General features: G+C 44.9%; 1 protein-coding gene across 5 annotated transcripts in view; it reads right to left on the bottom strand.

The window, feature by feature from the left end:
• rnf144aa (ring finger protein 144aa) overlaps positions 1–18,354 on the bottom strand; it is a 59,923-nt gene that overhangs the window by 15,897 nt on the left and 25,672 nt on the right. For all 5 annotated transcript variants that reach the window (XM_035752639.2, XM_052497044.1, XM_052497043.1 and 2 more), the window contains 5 exons: positions 12,306–12,456; positions 9,668–9,772; positions 5,732–5,792; positions 3,396–3,615; positions 281–428 (listed from right to left, as the gene is read on the bottom strand). In XM_035752639.2, the coding sequence (XP_035608532.1) occupies positions 281–428; positions 3,396–3,615; positions 5,732–5,792; positions 9,668–9,772; positions 12,306–12,440 (669 nt within the window). In that variant the 5' untranslated portion in view covers positions 12,441–12,456. The remainder of the gene's footprint in view (positions 1–280; positions 429–3,395; positions 3,616–5,731; positions 5,793–9,667; positions 9,773–12,305; positions 12,457–18,354) is intronic.

Consider the following 18,354-nt stretch of genomic DNA (forward strand, 5'->3'; position numbering starts at 1 on the left):
GATCACTGCTCACACCAGACATGCGAAATATACACAGAGTGAATTCTATGCACATTTCAGAATGCTGTATTGAAGTCAGGACCAACATGCTGAAAGGGGAAATTACAACTCATTTGCAAAGATACGTGTTTATTATTCTATACGAACATGTTGCAGCAGCACAGATGTGGGGAGGTGTTTTGGGGAAACATTGGGACACGGTTCTACTCATATCCAGAGGCTCCAGAAAGTACCACTAGAAAGGGGTGTGTGTTCGCGTGCGACAAGGTTCTCTACTCACGTCCAGTGACTCCAGACAGTACCAGCAGAAGGCGTGTTTACAGTTCTTGCACATCATCTGGGCACAGCCCTCGTCCCTCTCGATGTACACCTTACACTTGGGACAGCGCTTGATGGGACCATCGTCATCGTCACTCTTGTAGAAGGAGCTGAGGAGAAACGGTGAGAGCGCGCGCGAGAGAGAGCAATGTTCAGTGTGTTACGTTTCTTAGGCAAATGTTGGTTGAAACAATTGTTTTTGTTGAATGACGCTAAAGAACAAAGACCATGATACATCAGAGATCCAGAATGCCACAAGAGATTACCCACTCATACAGTTTATCATGCCACAGATGTTGAACAGCCTTTGTTAATGTACAACAGATCTAAGCTTGCAATAAACATCAACAGAATTTTCACCTGAACACCTGAAATGCAAACTAAATGAGAGAATGTAAAGTGTGCTCGTCTCAGCCTTTCTTTCTCCGACTCCTTTCAGGCTTTTCTTTCTTCTATTCATCTTAAAAGCAGGTCTTTTGTGTCCTTTTCCCACCTGAGTGCTGCTGACTCTTGAAGGCCAGAAAGGAGAGCAGGTGATGCTGTCGGCTGTCCTCTCAAGTGTCAGAGAGGCGGACAGGGAACAAGCACATTCGTTTTCTGAGCCAATTCTCCGGCTTTGATCGCATCTGGCCAGAGTGAATTAATGCACAGCTTTCATGTCCTACTTCATTTGACACCCTGGCAGTCATTTTGTAACTAATCAGGACTTTCAGATTCTAGCTTTTACTCTGGAAGGAACGGGATTCCATTCCTGAATGTAATGGAATACAGGCTAAAGATCGGAAGGTAAAATACCTGGATCAGTGTGAGGATTAAGGAGAGAGTGTCCTTCTCCTGAATGCTGGCTGTTATGTCAGAGAAATGTCATGGGAGAAATGTAAAAAAATAAAAATAATAAAAAATGGTATCAGCAAAAGGCAGCAAGATCCAGGCAAAATGGGAAAGGTCCACAGAGGAATACATTTGCCCTTTGCGGTAATTGCTGCATATGTCAGCTGGGTGCAGATCGGGCTAATAGTGTACGTGGAGTCCATTCGAATTAGGACACTAATTTCCCACACTCTTGAAAGGCGAGAGAGAAGAAGAACGTACTCCAGAGCTCATTGTTTAGATAAGTGCAGTATGTACAGTAATCACAGTAAGAGCCATACAAGTCCTGACAGGGGGTAGAGAGAGAGAGAGGAGGCGGCAGAGTTTAAAGGGGAAGTTCAGGATTTTACAACTTGATGTTAGATGGTTCCGCAAGCTAAAAGTAGTCTATGGGCCTGGAAAAACTGAAATCCATGGCTCAAGTTCGATGAAGTTTGTTGTGGCTGTTTAGAGAAAAAAAACTATGGATTACAGTTTCTTCTGGCCCATAGACTTATTTTTCAGGGTGAGGAACCATCTAACATTAAGTTGTAAAGTCCAAAACCTTCCCTTTAAACCACTGTGGCCTTTTGTGACATCTGAGGACAACTCCACAACCCTCTCTCTCGCTTTATTTTGTGTTATACTATCTATATACACACACACACACACACACACACACATCTGTACACCCCTTCAAATGAGTGGATTTGGCCATTTCAGCCACACCCTTTGCTGACAGTTGTATAAAATCGAGCACAAAGTCATGCAATCTCCATAGACAAACACTGACAGTAGAATGGCCTTACTGAAGAGCTCAGGGACTTTCAACGTGGCACCGTCATAGGATGCCACCTTTCCAACAAGTCAGTTTGTCAAACTGCTGCTGTTATTGTGAAGTGGAAATGTCTCGGAGCAACAACAGCTCAGCCACCAAGTGGCAGGCCATTCACAGAACACAGAACGGGACTGCGGACTGCTAAAGCGCATGGCGCATAAAAACAGTCTGTCTTCGGTTGCAACACTCACTACCATTCCAAATTGCCCCTGGAAGCAACGTCAGCACAATAACTGTTCGTCTGGAGCTTCGTGAAATGGTTTTCCGTGGCCGAGCAGCCGCACACGAGCCCAAGATCGCCATGCGCAATGCCAAACGTCTGCTGGAATGGTGTAAAGCTCGGCGCCATTGGACTCTGGAGTCGACAGACAAATCTCGGTTTGACTCGTGGCTAAATGGAAGCCAGTCCCCGCAGCAATGTTTCAACATCTAGTGGAAAGTCTTCCCAGAAGAGTGGAGGCTGTTGTAGCAGCAGAGCCCATGATTTATGAATGAGACGTTCAACGAGCAGATGTCCACATAATGTTGGTCATGTAGTGTAGCTTTACCACTGAGCCACCACATTCTAGAGTTTTAATTAGACGAATAGTCCAAATGCAGGTTGGCTAAGAGTTACGGCCTTGACTCCTTATATTGACACATTATGACTTCCTCTGTGACCTTGGTCAACCCCGGCTAGCCTTTTCTGAGCCCATGGGTCCCAGCACTATCACCAGGCAACCTGCTCCAGCCAATACACTCAGTCATATTAAATATGCACTAGAAGGCACTAGATGACTAGAGCCTGGATGGTTATGCATGAGAGCAGCTGGCTTCATGGAGACATCAACACAGCGGTAGCTAGGCTGGTATCCAGGGTGGTAAATACAGGTTCCCACGGGGACCAGAGGCTGTGTCCTCACAGTGTCCTCAGTAGAGGGGTGAGAGCAGGTGAGGGCAGATCATCAACCACATTAGGAGAAAACAACTACGAGCCGTTTGTGTGTGTGTCGGCGTGCAAGCGTGTCAGTGTACGTGTGTGTGGATAATGGGACCAGGGTTTCCGGGATAAGGACATTATTCCTGTCAAACGTATGACTTTACGGTCTCAACAACGCAGTGTTTACAGTGTGGCTCATTGCGGAAAGCCAGTTACAATGACTGATAGAATGAGAACCTATGCTTCTTGGGACGAAATGTCATTCAACGGTCACGGAGTCTAACCTCTGTCATCTAGCTCGAGGAGGTGATGGGGAGGAGAGTGTGATTGAGATGGTGAAGACAAGAGGAGGAAGAAGAGGAAAAACTCCAGCTCCATCTATTCCTGGTCTCTACGGGTATCAAAGAATTGATGAGGTGGAGAGGAAGTGATTGATATGATGAAGGAAGAGGAGACGGTTCAGTTCCATACCTGGTCTCTCCGGGTAGGAAAGCGGTGATGGGCAGGTTGTTCTCCTGGGGTGGGCAGACCTGCCCGGGGTGCCAGTTAGCCTTGCAGGCCGAGCAGAACTCCAGGGTGCACACGGCACACTTCACCAGCTGGGGCTGCGCCACCTCCATCTCCTTCAGCTGGCACACTGCCTGGCACGACGACGATGGGCACCACGTCCGGCACGGGTCCAGAAGCACCTCTGTGGTGGCACAAAACCAGGTGTCACCACCAACAGTACTGCATACAGTGACTGCTTCCAAAGCATGGTGACAGGTCATGAGGAGACAGGAGGTCACGAGGTGATTGTAGCGCCTCTGTCTCTGTGTTCACACACACACTTTCAGATGGATATCCATCAGTAATCCGTGCAAAAAAACATTGCAAATCAGAAAGTGTGTGTGTGTGTTAACACAGAGACATAGGTGCTATGTGCCAGACGTGGTTTACTACTTTACTGTTGATTGTTGTCTTGTTTCGTGTCTACTAATAAAACATATTTTTATTTCATGTTTTTGACCTATGCACAAGTACATACTCTCGCAAGCACAAGTGTCATTTGACATATGCACACACAGATCAGTTGGTGCTCCCGAACACAGCAGCTAAATCAACATCTATTTTTCTCCAATCACCCTATTTAAATGTGCTTCTACCAAACTAAAACAAAGTTGGCAGACGCTCAATGTTTGGTCTGTGGCTGCAAAACAAGTCCATCCATCCAGTCCCAATGACTAACACACACTGCTTGCCATCACATGGCTCTGTTCTGTTGACTCTCGCATGTTCCTCAGTCTGTCGCTGTTGAACCAAAATGGCAGCCCCCTGCCCCCTGCCCCCCCTGCCTGTGCGACTCTCCATCCCTGTGTGTCCACAATGTGTGTCTGTGTTTGTGCCTTTGGGTGGGTGGAGTACCTTCGAGGCACATGCCATATAGAGTGGGTGTGCAAGTCTGGCTGAGGTTAGCGTGGGAACCCCATGTCACAGATTAGCACATATCATAATCACAATGTTATTCACATTTTTGATGGTATTTGAGGTTTGTTAATAATAAAAGTTATAAATGTGCTTTATGAGTAGCGTATGACCCTAGGGTGGCAACACATACATTCTAAGTGTTTTTTTTTTTTTTTTAAATGGGTCTTTGTCCTTTCTGATTGTTTTATACTGTTCAATGAAACTTCAAACAAAAGTTGGAATATAATAGGCACTTTTAATAGTGAAAAAAAAACAAGGCTATTGGGACAGGGAAGGAACCAAAGTGTTGGTCAGTGTTTCCCAGTGGACCATAATTAATGCTACATAAAATAAATGGAATCATACTGTTGCTTTGATGTAGCTAAAATGTCCATGCTTTGCCTATTCCTCTCTTATTTAGAATATACCATTGTGAAAACATGCTGATGTAGGCCTACAACAGCACTGGTATCATTGCTCTGACTAAGTACATTTAGCTTGCTGACTAGCCAGATCTGCAGCATTGACCATGAAGACTGACTGCGAGTGGTTGTTGCGACTCGTGGTAGCGCAAAAACTGCTCTCCTTGAATGACAGGGGGCGGGGAATGGTGTGTGTGGAAGGAAAGAGACGACTCAAGTAGCAAACGGGGGAAACAACAATAACGGACATTATTTCACCATCGAAGAGCCGGGCGTTAACACATTTAACAAACCAAACATTGAAATATCGTTATACAAGGTAAAGTAAAAACACAAACCGGTTCGCGCATCAATACCGGTCTACAGTGCATTTAGGTATACCGCCCAGCCATACGCCATTCACAGCAGAAAGGCACCCCCTAACACTCCTCAGTGAGACTTTTACGACCTTATTAAATATACAGACAGACAACCACAGATGATGAATTCATAACCGAACACAGGGACTAAATATTAAAGGCTTTGAATTAGGACATTTAGACAGACATACTGTATAGAGATATACATTCCCCAGCCAGACAGACACAGTGTAGGTCATGATATAGCACTACCTGTCCGATTAACATCACTTTAAATGTACCTGAAAAGGCTTTCCCCTCATGCATCTTTGATGGTGGCCGTGTTAAACTTTGATACAGAATGTAGCCTAAATCAGAACACAATAAGAAAAGGTAGAGAGAGGGCTGTCATTGTCCTCCAGGTCAAATTGATATTGGACTCCAGGAAGAGTCGTTTCTGCCTTGGCAGCAGCTAATGGGGATCACTAATAAATACTAAATGGTGTGGGGAGACAAGGGAGCCAGGTGGGAGCTCAATTACCTACACTCCCCGCACGTCTATGAGCAGTGATGCAGTCAGTGCGGTTACTCTCCCACTTACCCCTCTCAAACTGCAGCTTCTTGTATCTCTGCATAATCGCTGTAGCCACTATGCACTCAATCTGCAGGAGAAAGAAGAGGGAGAGTTAGGAACATAATGCCCTTGTGATAGCTTACCAAACGAATACAGGACACGATGCTTTCAGCCACACTAGTCTGAAAATGATCAATTACAAAACCCCACTCAATTTCAGCATAATTAGGACGAGCCCACGGTTTTATTCACATGTTCCGTGAGAGGTATATTTGCATACTGGCTACATATACTAAAAAGGTTAAATGTAGTCATTATGCAATGATGAAAATAACACTCGGGGTGGGGGAGGGGGGGGGGTGAATGTGAGAACAGTCAATTATGAGTCAAAGACTTATCTGTCACAGCGGCTGGATGAGAGACGCCTCGTCTCTGACTGGTGTGACAAGCCGGGTCCCAGTAAAAGGCCAGTGACTTTGATTGATTGGAAACATACGGCCATGCCGCCAGCCTCCGAAACAGAGAGTGAGAGGTGAGGCGCAGTGACCTCGGATTGACCTCAAATCGGGGGAAGGACACAGGCGAGCGGGGCCCGTCCACTCTGTATGAAACACGCCAACACGTCTCGAAGGTGGGCCAGAGCTGAGACGGAGCGAAGGCAGACTGGTTTGTGCAGGTGGGTTTGGAAAAGACGGAGAGCGATATTCACAGAGAGGGCTAATGTCTGCTCGGCAAGGGACCCCAATTAAAAACACGGCCCTTCTGCAGCCTCAGAGGCCTCTGGAATGGATGTGGAGGTCTTTGAGGCCGTGTTATGAGATTTCTGTCATCTAAATAAAGCACATACATTACCTTACTATGTTCATAGTCATTGAACATGTTCAAAAGGTCTAAATATCAATAAAAAGTAAATAAGTATATTGGGCCAGGAAAGACACTAATCCCTGATATATTTTTTTTATGTCTTTCAAATCCACGGCGGCCACTTGAAATTCATTGGTTTTGGTCATCAATGCTAATATTAGCAGTTGATAGCAGCGGCTTAGTAAATAAATCTGAAGAGTGAATTAATCTAAATTAATCTTGGCCCATACAAGTTTAAAGGTAAGGAGACTAACTATTTCTGTAACTATCCCTTTAAATTGGAACGTTCCACTTCCCCCGCATGTGTAAATAACTACCGTACTAACTGTAAATATGGAGGAAAAGAAAATACTTAAATATGTATTATTTTTTACCTAAAGTACATTCTGAGAGTATTCAGACCCCATGACTTTTTCCCCTATTATATAACGTTACAGCTGTATTCTAAAACAAATCAAATGTAAAAACAATTATATCAATCAACACACGATACCTCATAATGACAGTGAAAAAAACATTTTTTTTTAGAAATGCTTGCAAATGTATTAATTTTTAAACAGAAATACCTTATTGACATAGGTATTCAAACTCTTTGCTATGAGACTGAAACTTGAGCTCTGGTGTATCCTGTTTCCATTGATCATCCTTGAGATGTTTCTACAACATGATTGGAGTCCACCTGTGGTAAATTCAAATGATTGAACATGATTTGGAAAGGCACACACCTGCCTATGCAAGGTCCCATAGTTGACAGCGCATGTCAGGGAAAAAAACAAGGTCGAAGGAATTGTCCGTAGAGCTGTCTGCAGAAATTAAGGTCTCCAAGAATACAGTGGCCTCCATCATTCTTAAATAGAAGAAGTATGCAACCACCAAGACTATTCCTAGAGCTGGCCGCCCAGCAAAACTGAGCAATCGGGGGAGAAGGGCATTGGTCAGGGAAGTGACCAAGATCCCAAATGGTCACTCAGACAGAGCTCCAGAGTTCCTCTGTTGAGATGGGAGAACCTTCCAGAAGAACCATCTCTGCAGCACTCCACCAATCAGGCCTTTATGGTAGAGTGGACAGACGGAAGCCACTCCTCAGTAAAAGGCAAGACAGCCCGCTTGGAGTTTGCCAAAAGGCACCTAAAATAGTCTCAGATCATGAGAAACAAGATTCTCTGGGTCTCATGAAACCAAGATTAAACTCATTGGCCTGAATGCCAAGGGTCGCGTCTGGAGGAAACCTGGCATTATCCCTACAGTGAAGCATGGTGGTGGCAGCATCATGCTGTGGGGGTGTTTTTCAGCGGCAGGTACTGGGAGACTAGTCAGGATTGAGGGAAAGATAAATTGAGCAAAGTACTAGGAGATCCTAGATGAAAATCTGCTCCAGAATGCTCAAGACCTCAGAATGGGGCAAAGGTTCACCTTTCAACAGGACAACAACCCTAAGCACACAGCCAAGACAACGCAGGAGTGGCTTCGGGACAAGTCTCTGAATGTCCTTGAGTGGTCAGAGCCCGAACTTGAACCCGATCGAATATCTATGGAGAGACCTGAACATAACTGTTAAGCGACGCTCCCCATCCAACCTGACAGAGGTTGAGATGATCTGCAGAGAAGACTGGGAGAAATTCCCCAAACACAGGTGTGCCAAGCTTGTAACGTCATACCAAAGACAACTCAAGGCTGTAATCTCTGCCAAAGGTGCTTCAACAACGTTGTAGTAAAGGGTCTGTATACTTATGCAAATGTGATATTTAATTGGACTTTTTCCTAAAATAACAGTTTTTGCTTTGTCATTATGGGGTATTGTCTGTAGATGGAAGAGGATCATCTGTCTGTGCTGAACAAAGGGGGAGCCCCATACGCACTGAGCCTGGCCAACCATCTGTATGGAGAGCAGTCTTATCAGTTTGCTGAAGCTTTCCTCAGTGAAAGCAAGAAGTAGCACGGCGCCGAGTTGGAGGCCCAGTGCAGAGGCTGCAAAGGGGGGCGTATAAAGCTGGGTGGAGAAATAGAGTGTAAAATGAATTACCTGACGGGAGGGGACTTTCAACTATTTATCAAAACTAGTGTTGGTGACTGCAATCTACTTCAAGGGCAAGTGGAGAGAGGCATTTGAAGAGTCCATTGACGGAGAAGATCAGGTTCAAAGTGAGCAAGATTTAGAAACTGCCTGTGGAAAATATGAAAATTTTGTCTAAGACGGGCATAGTTGACACCTTAGACTGGTCTAGCGACTTCTCAGGCACGTCGCCCGCTGACGACCTGCAGTTGGCTGGAGTGGTGAAAAAGGCCTTTGTAGACGTGAACGAGCAGTGCAGAAAGGCCGGCTGCCATCACCACTAGCTTGTTTGAATAATATGACTTATTTTCTTCTTTTTGGAAACCTAAAGTACACACCTTCAAAGCCGACCGGACCTTTTTGTTCTTCATCCACCACAACGACACGCAGAAAATCCTCTTCTGTGGCGACTAGTGTTCCCTTAAGGCTTTACCAAAGAATGGTGAAGTTGAGGGGCTTTGGTCACATGGTTGTCCTTGATGATCTGATGGTATACATGCAATGCATTGTGCCTCACTATGAAATAGTCAGAGCCAGGTCCCGGATCTGTTTGTTCTTTGCCAACTCCATTGCTCAATGTCAAGCCGATCAATGGCATGACAAGGAATGACAAGAAGTTGATGTGATAGCACAAACCAGACTGGCCCTCAGGCTAGTTTCCCCATCCTCTATCATGACTGTTGTGTTGTGTCTGTGTAACCTCCCTGTTGTCGTCTTGATACGAACACATTTTATGAAAGAAACGTCTGTCAATGCTGCATGGATTCTGTTTTGTTGCTGTAAAATGCAAGCATCAAGTCCAGTAAAATCATATGCAATTATCCTCCAACTTGCCACAACTTTGTGTATTGTGATCATGAATTCACTCAAATGAATTGTGAAGATGTGTATGTGCGTGTTCAGATGTAAGAAAGGTTTTACTACAATTAAGCAACTGTTCACTGGAAATAAGCGCCAGCTGAAGTGTGAGGGTACTGTTTCTCGTTCAATGTATCAATATCATAATTATATCTTCCCCTCAAATCAAAGGATTAACAGTAAAATACCTCATTTTCCAACAAGTGTCCTCGTTTTGGACAGGCAGAGTCTGGACAGCTAATTGCAGTTTCAAGGCCCTCTTTGATCAGGAGTTCCACATACTGCTTCAGGCACTGAAAGAAAAAGGAGGGGGAGCATAACATTGACCTCATTCTATGGCCATGCAGTCAATCAGAAAATGTGTAGGCATATTGTGTGGTGCGATGACAAACTCCACTGTGCCTCTCCTCTCTTTATGTACAGTGTCTGCTTAGCTGAAGAGAAGCATGCTAACCACATAACATCCTAATGAAAGTATTTTTTTAAATGAATGAGATAACGATAGAGGGACTTCTAAACTAAGGCTCCTCTCAGCTACAAGATGTACGCTTGCATTGTGGTACAAATCCTGTCCATTCCCTATAAGCAACTGCAGTGAACATTAGTTTAGTCCCAAACTAAAAGCCATGGCTCTTTTCATAGCTATGATTGAGCTCCAGTGAACAGAAACGGTATAACCAGAATCTGTTAATGGCGCGATGCTTCCCTATTCAAATAGGCCATTGTCGTAATACAAGTACAGCACACCTGATATTTATCACTGAGTTATTGACTTTTTATTGACTCATTATTTTTATGGTTCGGGAAAACAAATGGTTATTCATGTTGTGTGTTTCTCCCACTCTCCAAACACTGAGAGGCGAGAAAAATAGCATGATTCATATTAAGGCGGAGGGATAAGAGGGGCTGAGTTTTCAAGCAATGTTTAGACATTTCCCATGCTGGCAGAGTCATGGCTGTGGTACCAGCTTGCTTGTCAGGTCAAGTGTCCATTTGCCTCTCTGAATTCATGCAACCGGACATCAGTCCAGATTGACTGCAGGAGAAATGGTAGTTCAGTGTAGTTGAATGACATGTCAACACTGGAAGATACAAGTTATATTTCTGTCCATGCAACGCGAACAAAATAGCAAGATCAGGAAGTCGAGAAGGGATTTAACGTTGCAGTGAGATTTCAGATTTACCCTGGTAGGCGGACCATGCACTTACGTGTGTAGGAGTTGCTCACTCCCAATAGGTCCTAGATCTAAGTATTGACTAAGTATGTGAGGTACAGTGGGGTCCGGAATGATTGGATCCCTTGATAAAGATGAGCAAAAAAAAGACTGCATAAAATAAATTATACTAATACTGAGATGCATTGTATTGTATGCACATTATTTTACACTAATACAATTGCTCAGAGAAAGAGATTGTTTTAAAAGTATTATCAAAATGATTGGATCGCCTGTTTCTAATACTCCAGCAGCCTCACCCTGTGAGGATAAAGACACTGAGCCTTGAATATATTTTATATGACATACAATGATTTTTGTTAACTAGTAAATAGTAGCCTACAGCAAAGTGTGTTTAAATCATTTCTAACTTGTTAACAATGTCTGCTAATTATTTTTTGCTACCATGTGGGTTTTAGCTTGCTTGAGCCTGCTAGCTGAGGAGTGTTAATTGGACCTGTTTCCATACATGTTTTTTTTCTAATCTTAACATGAAAATGCCACGGGCACCATCTGATGTGTGGAGACATTTCACTGCAGCTAATGTAGAAAGAAAAGCTTTGTACATTTGCAAATACTGTGCCAAATCATGTGAAGAATGGAACAAAGCTGCAGAATCATCTGGCCAAGTGCATAAAGTTGCCTCAGCGCTCACAACTAGCAACCTCTGACAAAAGTCCCTCTACTTCTATTCGAGGTGAAAAGGATGAATCGGACACCTTATCGACAGCAACAGCTCACGGTCCTCCTGGAATCAGAAGTTATTTTGACTCAATGGAGGAACGCAGTCAGAGAAATGCTGGTGAATGTCTTACACGAGCTGTGTATGCAACTGGTTCACCTCTGATGCTCACAGCCAATGTGTATTGGTAGAGATTTCTGAATGTTCTTCGCCCAGCATACACCCCTCCAACCAGACATGCTTTATCTACTCATTTGCTGGATGCAGAGTTCAAGTGAAGGTCAAGAAAACCATAGAGAAAGTAGACTATTGCAGTCATCTCTGATGGGTGGGCAAGGAATAATTAACTACATAATTTCCACCCCTCAACCAGTATTCTACAAGAGCACAGTCACAAGGGACAACAGACACACCAGACTCTACATTGCAGATGAGCTGAAGGCAGTCATCAATGACCTTGGACCACAGAAGGTATTTGTACTGGTGACAGACAATGCTGCAAACATGAAGGCTGCTTGGTCTCAAGTGGAAGAGTCCTACCCTCACATCACATCCATTGGCTGTGCTGTTCATGCATTGACTCTGCTCCTCAGGGACATCATGGCAATGAAAACAATGGCTACACTCTACAAGAGAGCCAAGGAAATGGTTAGGTATGTGAAGGGTCATCAAGTTATAGCAGCAATCTACCCCACCAAGCAAAGTGAGAAGAATAAGAGCACCACATTGAAGCTGCCCAGCAACACCTGTTGGGGTAGTGTTGTCATCATGTTTGACAGTCTCCTGGAGGGGAAGGAGTCTCTCGAAGAAATGACCATATCACAGTCTGCCGATATGGACAGCCCCATCAAGAGGATTCACTGAGCCAGCCCTAATGCATACAGAGGACATTTTGACAAGATGGGTAAAAGACAATGAAAGAGCACTCACTAGTGTACAGAAGACACACTGGCACTGAGTAATGGTGGTCATCTGCTCCAGCGGGAACTCTCCAAGGCAGAGTTTGCAGGAGACCAGCGGGTCCAGTGCCAGGTCCCAGGTGGGCCGATACCTGGCTGTGGTCATCTTGCCTGGCACAGAGCTGACAGAGAGAGAGAGTGAGAGAGAGAGAGAGCGAGAACGAGGGGAGTTAAAGATGTAGGTTGGCTAATGTTTGTTGTGTCACAGACAACAAAAAGGACACCGACATGATATTCACGAGGTGTGAATGAAGCTAGCTCAATATGAGCATGTAAACATGATCTGTCCCTAATCCAAGGCATGCACATATTTTGCTGTGATAATATGTATTGGCCAAAAAGGCTTACTGAGTTGTGTCCAAGTGAGGACACATTAGAGACACAGGCCAATGCAGAGTGACACCAGCTCTTTGCCTAAATGTCCCTGGTCAGTAACTATCATTTCCGTTCTGTTCTGGTTGCTCACAGACAGAGAATCCATTTAGGGCCCTTTAAAATGTGTGATGTGGAGAACACGGACAGAATCACGGAATCCAGACATTAAAACGGAATTCAACAATAGCATTGAACTTAGTAGGGAATCAACTAAATGCGTTGAAAATGTAGGGAAACGGGGATACCTAGTCAGTTGTACAACTGAACGCATTCAACTGAAATGTGTTTCCGCAAAAATGTATTACATTTGCCCAAGTTTATCATAAAATATGAACAGTGATTCAAATTTCCTGCAACTTTCTGAAGAGGCAACGAGAATCCCCCCCGGGAGCTGTGTATGTAAGAGCGCACATCTACCACTTTGTGTAGCCGTTAGCGATGATGCTAATGAAAATTCTTCTGGTAGATGGAAAGGCTTTTTGAATGTTAACTATAAAGTAGACTATGCCTACCTAGCATAATAATAACATGATCATTTGGTATTTTGTTTTGAAAAGTCTACCATCACATACAAAACATCAAAACAACAGCCCCTTGCTAGGGAATTAAAGGGTAACTACACCCAAAAATCTACATTCCTCAGTTCTCCTAGACCTCAAAAGTGTTCTCCTGAAGTGGTTTAAGCTTGGTTGTAGACTTAGAACATCCAATTTAAATCGATTTTCTATTAACAATTGTGATTTTCAGAAAACAGAAACCTGGGGAAACGAAACGGAGAAATTAGAATTTTGGGAAAAAACTAAACGGAATCAGTAAAGGAAAAAAAAGCAACATTTTATAGAGCCCTAAATAAATACATCTCAAAACAAACAGTCCTGCAGCAAGCGTCTTGTTCCCCCATACGATAAAAGCATTCATATTAAAATAACACTTTCCCTTTCCAGTCATGTCCTTTCTATTTGGAGAAAGAGGTTTATTTTGGGCCACCTCAACTCTGACTCCCACTGCCTTTCTTCCACCGTGGATGAGAGCGGAGGCGGCGAGATAGAGAGACACAGAAAGAGAGAGAGAGAGAGAGAGCGAGCACAGAGTGGCTTAATGTCTCTGAGTGTTTACAGGAAGTGCCCCCATGCAGGCAACGTCAACACTGTCAAACTCTCCCATTGCTGCTAGGCAACTGGGGGGGAGAGACAAGGGAGATTAGGAGGGGCCGACCAAATAAATAGTAGTTACTGCTTAGGCAAGTGAAAGCTAACAGAATAGTGTCTCTCTCAGAAACCTAAAAGGGGAAGGAGGTGGAGTAGGAGGGAAAGGGGGAGGGGCTTCTGTGGGGGATGGGAATGAGGAAAGCCAGCCCAACGCTGTCTACATGTGCTGCGGGGAGATAACTTGTCCTGCCTGACCTGTGCTAGGGGCTGACTGACAACACACTGGCCAGTGCGAGTTGCCCACAGGGACAGTGTGCTGGTATTGTAAGTGTGTGCCAACAAGGTCAACACGCTGCATGGGAAGTCACCAAAACCACCCTGTGTCTACTAGGCAAAAACATGGAGACAACACAGACAAGATGAAGAGTTGTGGGAATCATTATGTGATAAATTATTATACTAATCATATAGCACGCAACTGAAATGGGCACTTCCTAATTAAAAAGTGATTCCCCTTGATTTGTGGACTCTGGTCTTCCCTTCTGCTCAGTGGAGGCAACCAGGTTGTGTGTGCGTGTGTGTGAGAGTGTGAGTGTGTGAGAGGGAAAGAGAGATTGAGGAGAGCCTCCCCTCTATCCATTAGCGTAGTACACTGGGCCTGCTTTCATCAGGAGAGGCAGCGAGGCTAGCCAGGAGCTCTAAAAGCCCGTACTCTACACAGAATCAGACCGGCGGTGTCAAGAGAAGACCCACTGGCTGCTCAGTGAATACCTGCCAGGGCCAGCTGAGACGGCAGCAAGTGGGAGCGGAATCCCATTAGCGCTGTAGATAGCCATATCATTGACGAAACGCTACGTGCATTTATACGGCAGTCTTTACAGCGAGAGCCTCATTGAAGAGGTTGTGTGGTCTGTTACGGTAGTACCAGGTAGACGGACGGCCATAATACAGTACTATAAATCACAGTGTACCATAAAGCTTCCTCCTCCGTTGTTTCCACCACCGTCTCTGTATTGCTTAGGCAAAGGTTCACAATGAGAGTCAAGAAGGACAAAGGAGCGTTTCCTAAGGCGAGCATGACGAGTGGAAAAGAGCAGGATTTTCTTGACAAAAAAGGTGGTGCAATGCGAAAGGGAGCACTCGCACCGCTGCATTATTTAGAAGGAGGTCCATTATCGCTCAGTGAGAAGCGAAAACACACACACACACACACACACCAAAATGCATGATCTCGGCTTCCTGCTTTAGGAAACGCATGTCTGGCAGGTCACATGTCGGCACCAAATCGATACGCAGGGTGCCGTAAGTGAACATGGTGAACCACTGCGAGACGAGGAAGTTACCAGTCTTATCATATAGATGAACTAAACAGAGTGGGAGTGAAGAGTCTGGTGTAGCAGTCTAAGCTTCCAACCACATCTGCCCCCTGGCAACAGGGGTTAGCGCCTGCAAAAAAATAGCACTAATATATAAAGGGGGGGGTGGGGGGTCCGAATTCTGACAACAGAGTGTGATTTTGTGCGTGTGTCTACATATTGCAGTGTCCCAGGGGGGGTTTGAGGGAAGTTCTATCATTCTGTTACTATTACTGCACAGAATGTGTATCTCTGTCTCCGTCAGCGTTGAACTCTTCCATAACATATTACGTGAGCAGCCTAGATAGTGAATGTGTACAGTAGAGAGTAGGGCTGTACGAAAAGTGGAGCAGTGGGCCTTTCTGAGATGAGCGAGCCAAGTAGGCCATCTATAAGTGGACGTATCCTGTACAGTTCATAATGAGCTACAGTATCCCTACGGTCTCTACACAATTCACCTTCCGTCAGAGGAAAATGGGTCATCTTCAAAATGGATAGTCCATGACCCGAGTTATGATATGCAGAAGCACATGACACTTCATCAAATAGGCCTCGTCGAACCTCCCTTTCGTTCTCAACCCGTCTGTCACTGCCGTCTACCATTGAGACCACGGAATAGCCGAGCTCTGCATTAGAATCGATGCGATACGGCGCTGCCATCGCTCGTTAATATCAATATTAAAACGCCTACTCGGCCGCGATGCAGACGGAGACTGGTCAAGAACGGCTCTCATGTGAACCTAGCAGCTTTCTCTGTAATTACATAATGTCATATCAAACTGGGTTGCGTAAGGTCTATTTATACTCTACCTAGGCTAATGTGAGAGAATGCTTATGACTGCAGCCTCCCAGAGCGGATGCACTCTGTGCTCCACACTCCAAACGCAGGTTCACTTTTGTGAAACGGCCAAGCCACAAGCCGTCGTCGTGCGTTTGTGCAAAATGCAGGGGCTTTGATGGTGGATAGGGGTACTTTCTCAAAGAGACCAAAGAGCTGTTAAACAACTGATGACTTGCCCCTGGTCAATTCAACATTTGAAGGAGAAAAATAAATAAAACAAAAATAGAAAAAAAAAAACATTTGCAAAAAATTCTTAGAGAAGGAATCAAATTATTTGTCACATGCACTGAATATAACAGGTGTAGACCCTACCTGAAATGCTTCCTTACCAACAATGCAGTTACGAAAAATAAGAGTTAGGAAAATATTTACTAAATAAAGTGTAAAAATATGTATATTTTTTAAATCACAAATAAGTAACACAATAAAATAACAATGAGGCTATATACAGGGAGTACAGGTACTGAGTCAATGTGCAGGGGTACAGGTTAGTCTAAGTAATTGAGTTAATATGTACATGTAGGTAGAGGTAAAGCAACAATGCATAGATGTTAAAATTCGAGTAGCAGTAGCATAAAAAAAATCTATATAGTCTGGGTAGCCATTTGATTACCTGTTCAGTTCAGCAGGCTTATGGCTTGGGGGTAGAAGCTTTTAAGGAGCCTTTTGGACCTAGACTTGACAGTCTGGTACCGCTTGCCGTGTGGTAGCAGAGAGAACAGTCTATGACTAGGGTGGCTGAAGTCTTTGACCATATTTAGGGCCTTCCTCTGACACTGCTTGGCATAGAGGTCCTGGATGGTCCAGGAAGCTTGGCCCCAGTGATGTACTGGACCGTACAACCTACCCTCTGTAGCACCTTTCGGCGGAGGAGTTGCCATACCAGGAGATGATGCAACCAGTCAGGATGCTCTCGATGGTGGAGTTGAAGAACTTCGAGGATCTGAGGACCCATGTCAAATATTTTCAGTCTCCTGAGGGGGAATAGGTGTTGTCGTGCCCTCTTCACAACTGTCTTGGTGTATGATAGTTTGATGGTGATGTGGACACCCAAGGAACTTGAAGCTCTCAACCTGCTCCACTACAGCCCCGTCAATGTGAATGGGGAAGTGCTCGGCAATCCTTTTCCTGTAGTCCACGATCAGCTCTTTTGTCTTCATCACATTGAGGGAGAGGATGTTGTCCTGGCAACACACTGCCAGCTCTCTGACCTCCTCCCCATAGGCGGTCTCATTGTCGTCAGTGATCAGGACTACCAACATTGTGTCATCTGCAAACTTGATGGTGTTGGAGTCGTGCTTGGTCACACAGTTGTGGGTGAACAAGGAGTATAGGAGGGGACTAAGTACACACGCCTGAGAGGCCACCATGTTGAGGATCAGCCTGGCAGACGTGTTGTTGCCTACCCTTACCAGCTGGAGGCGGCCCGTCTGGAAGTTCAGGATCACGTTGCAGAGGGAGATATTTAGTCCCATGGTCCTTAGCTTTGAGGGCACTATGGTGTTGAACGCTGAGCTATAGTCAAAGAACAGCATTCTCATGTAGGTGTTCCTTTTGTCAAGGTAGGAAAGGGCAGTGTGGAGTGCAATAAAGATTGCATCATCTGTGGATCTGTTGGGGCGGTATGCGAATTGGCGTACACGTCCTGGTAATCCGTCTGGTGAATGTTGACCTGTTTAAAGGTTCTTACATAGGGTACGGAGAGTATGATCACACAGTTGTCCGGAACAGCTGGTGCTCTGATGCATGCTTCAGTGTTGCATGCCTCGAAGCACATATAGAAGTAATTTAGCTCGTCTAGTAGGCTCGTGCACTGGGCAGCTTGCGTCTGGGCTTCCCTTTTTAGTCCATAATAGTTTGCAAGCCCTGCCACATCCGACGAGCATCAGAGCAGGTTTAGTTGGATTCAATCTTAATCCTGTATTGACGCTTTGCTTGTTTGATGGTTCATCAGAGAGCATAGTGGAATTTCTTAAACGTCCGGGTTAGTGTCCCACTCCATGAAAGCGGCAGCTCTACCCTTTAGCTCAATGCCGATTTTGCCTGTAATTCATGGCTTCTGGTTGGGGTATGCATGTGCGGACACTGTGGGGACGACATCATCGATGCACTTATTGATGAAGCTGGGGAACGATGTGGTGTACTCCTCAATGCCATCAGATCAATCAATGCAATCCAGGAACATATTCCAGTCTGTGCTAGCAACCTTAGCTTAGAATCTGCCCAGTTCCGTATTGAACGAGTCACTGGTACTCCCTTCTTTAGTTTTTGCCTGTAAGTAGGAATCAGGAGGATAGAATT

Source organism: Oncorhynchus keta, chromosome 35 (genome assembly GCF_023373465.1).
Source record: "Oncorhynchus keta strain PuntledgeMale-10-30-2019 chromosome 35, Oket_V2, whole genome shotgun sequence".
In the NCBI taxonomy this organism is placed as follows: Eukaryota; Metazoa; Chordata; class Actinopteri; order Salmoniformes; family Salmonidae; genus Oncorhynchus; species Oncorhynchus keta.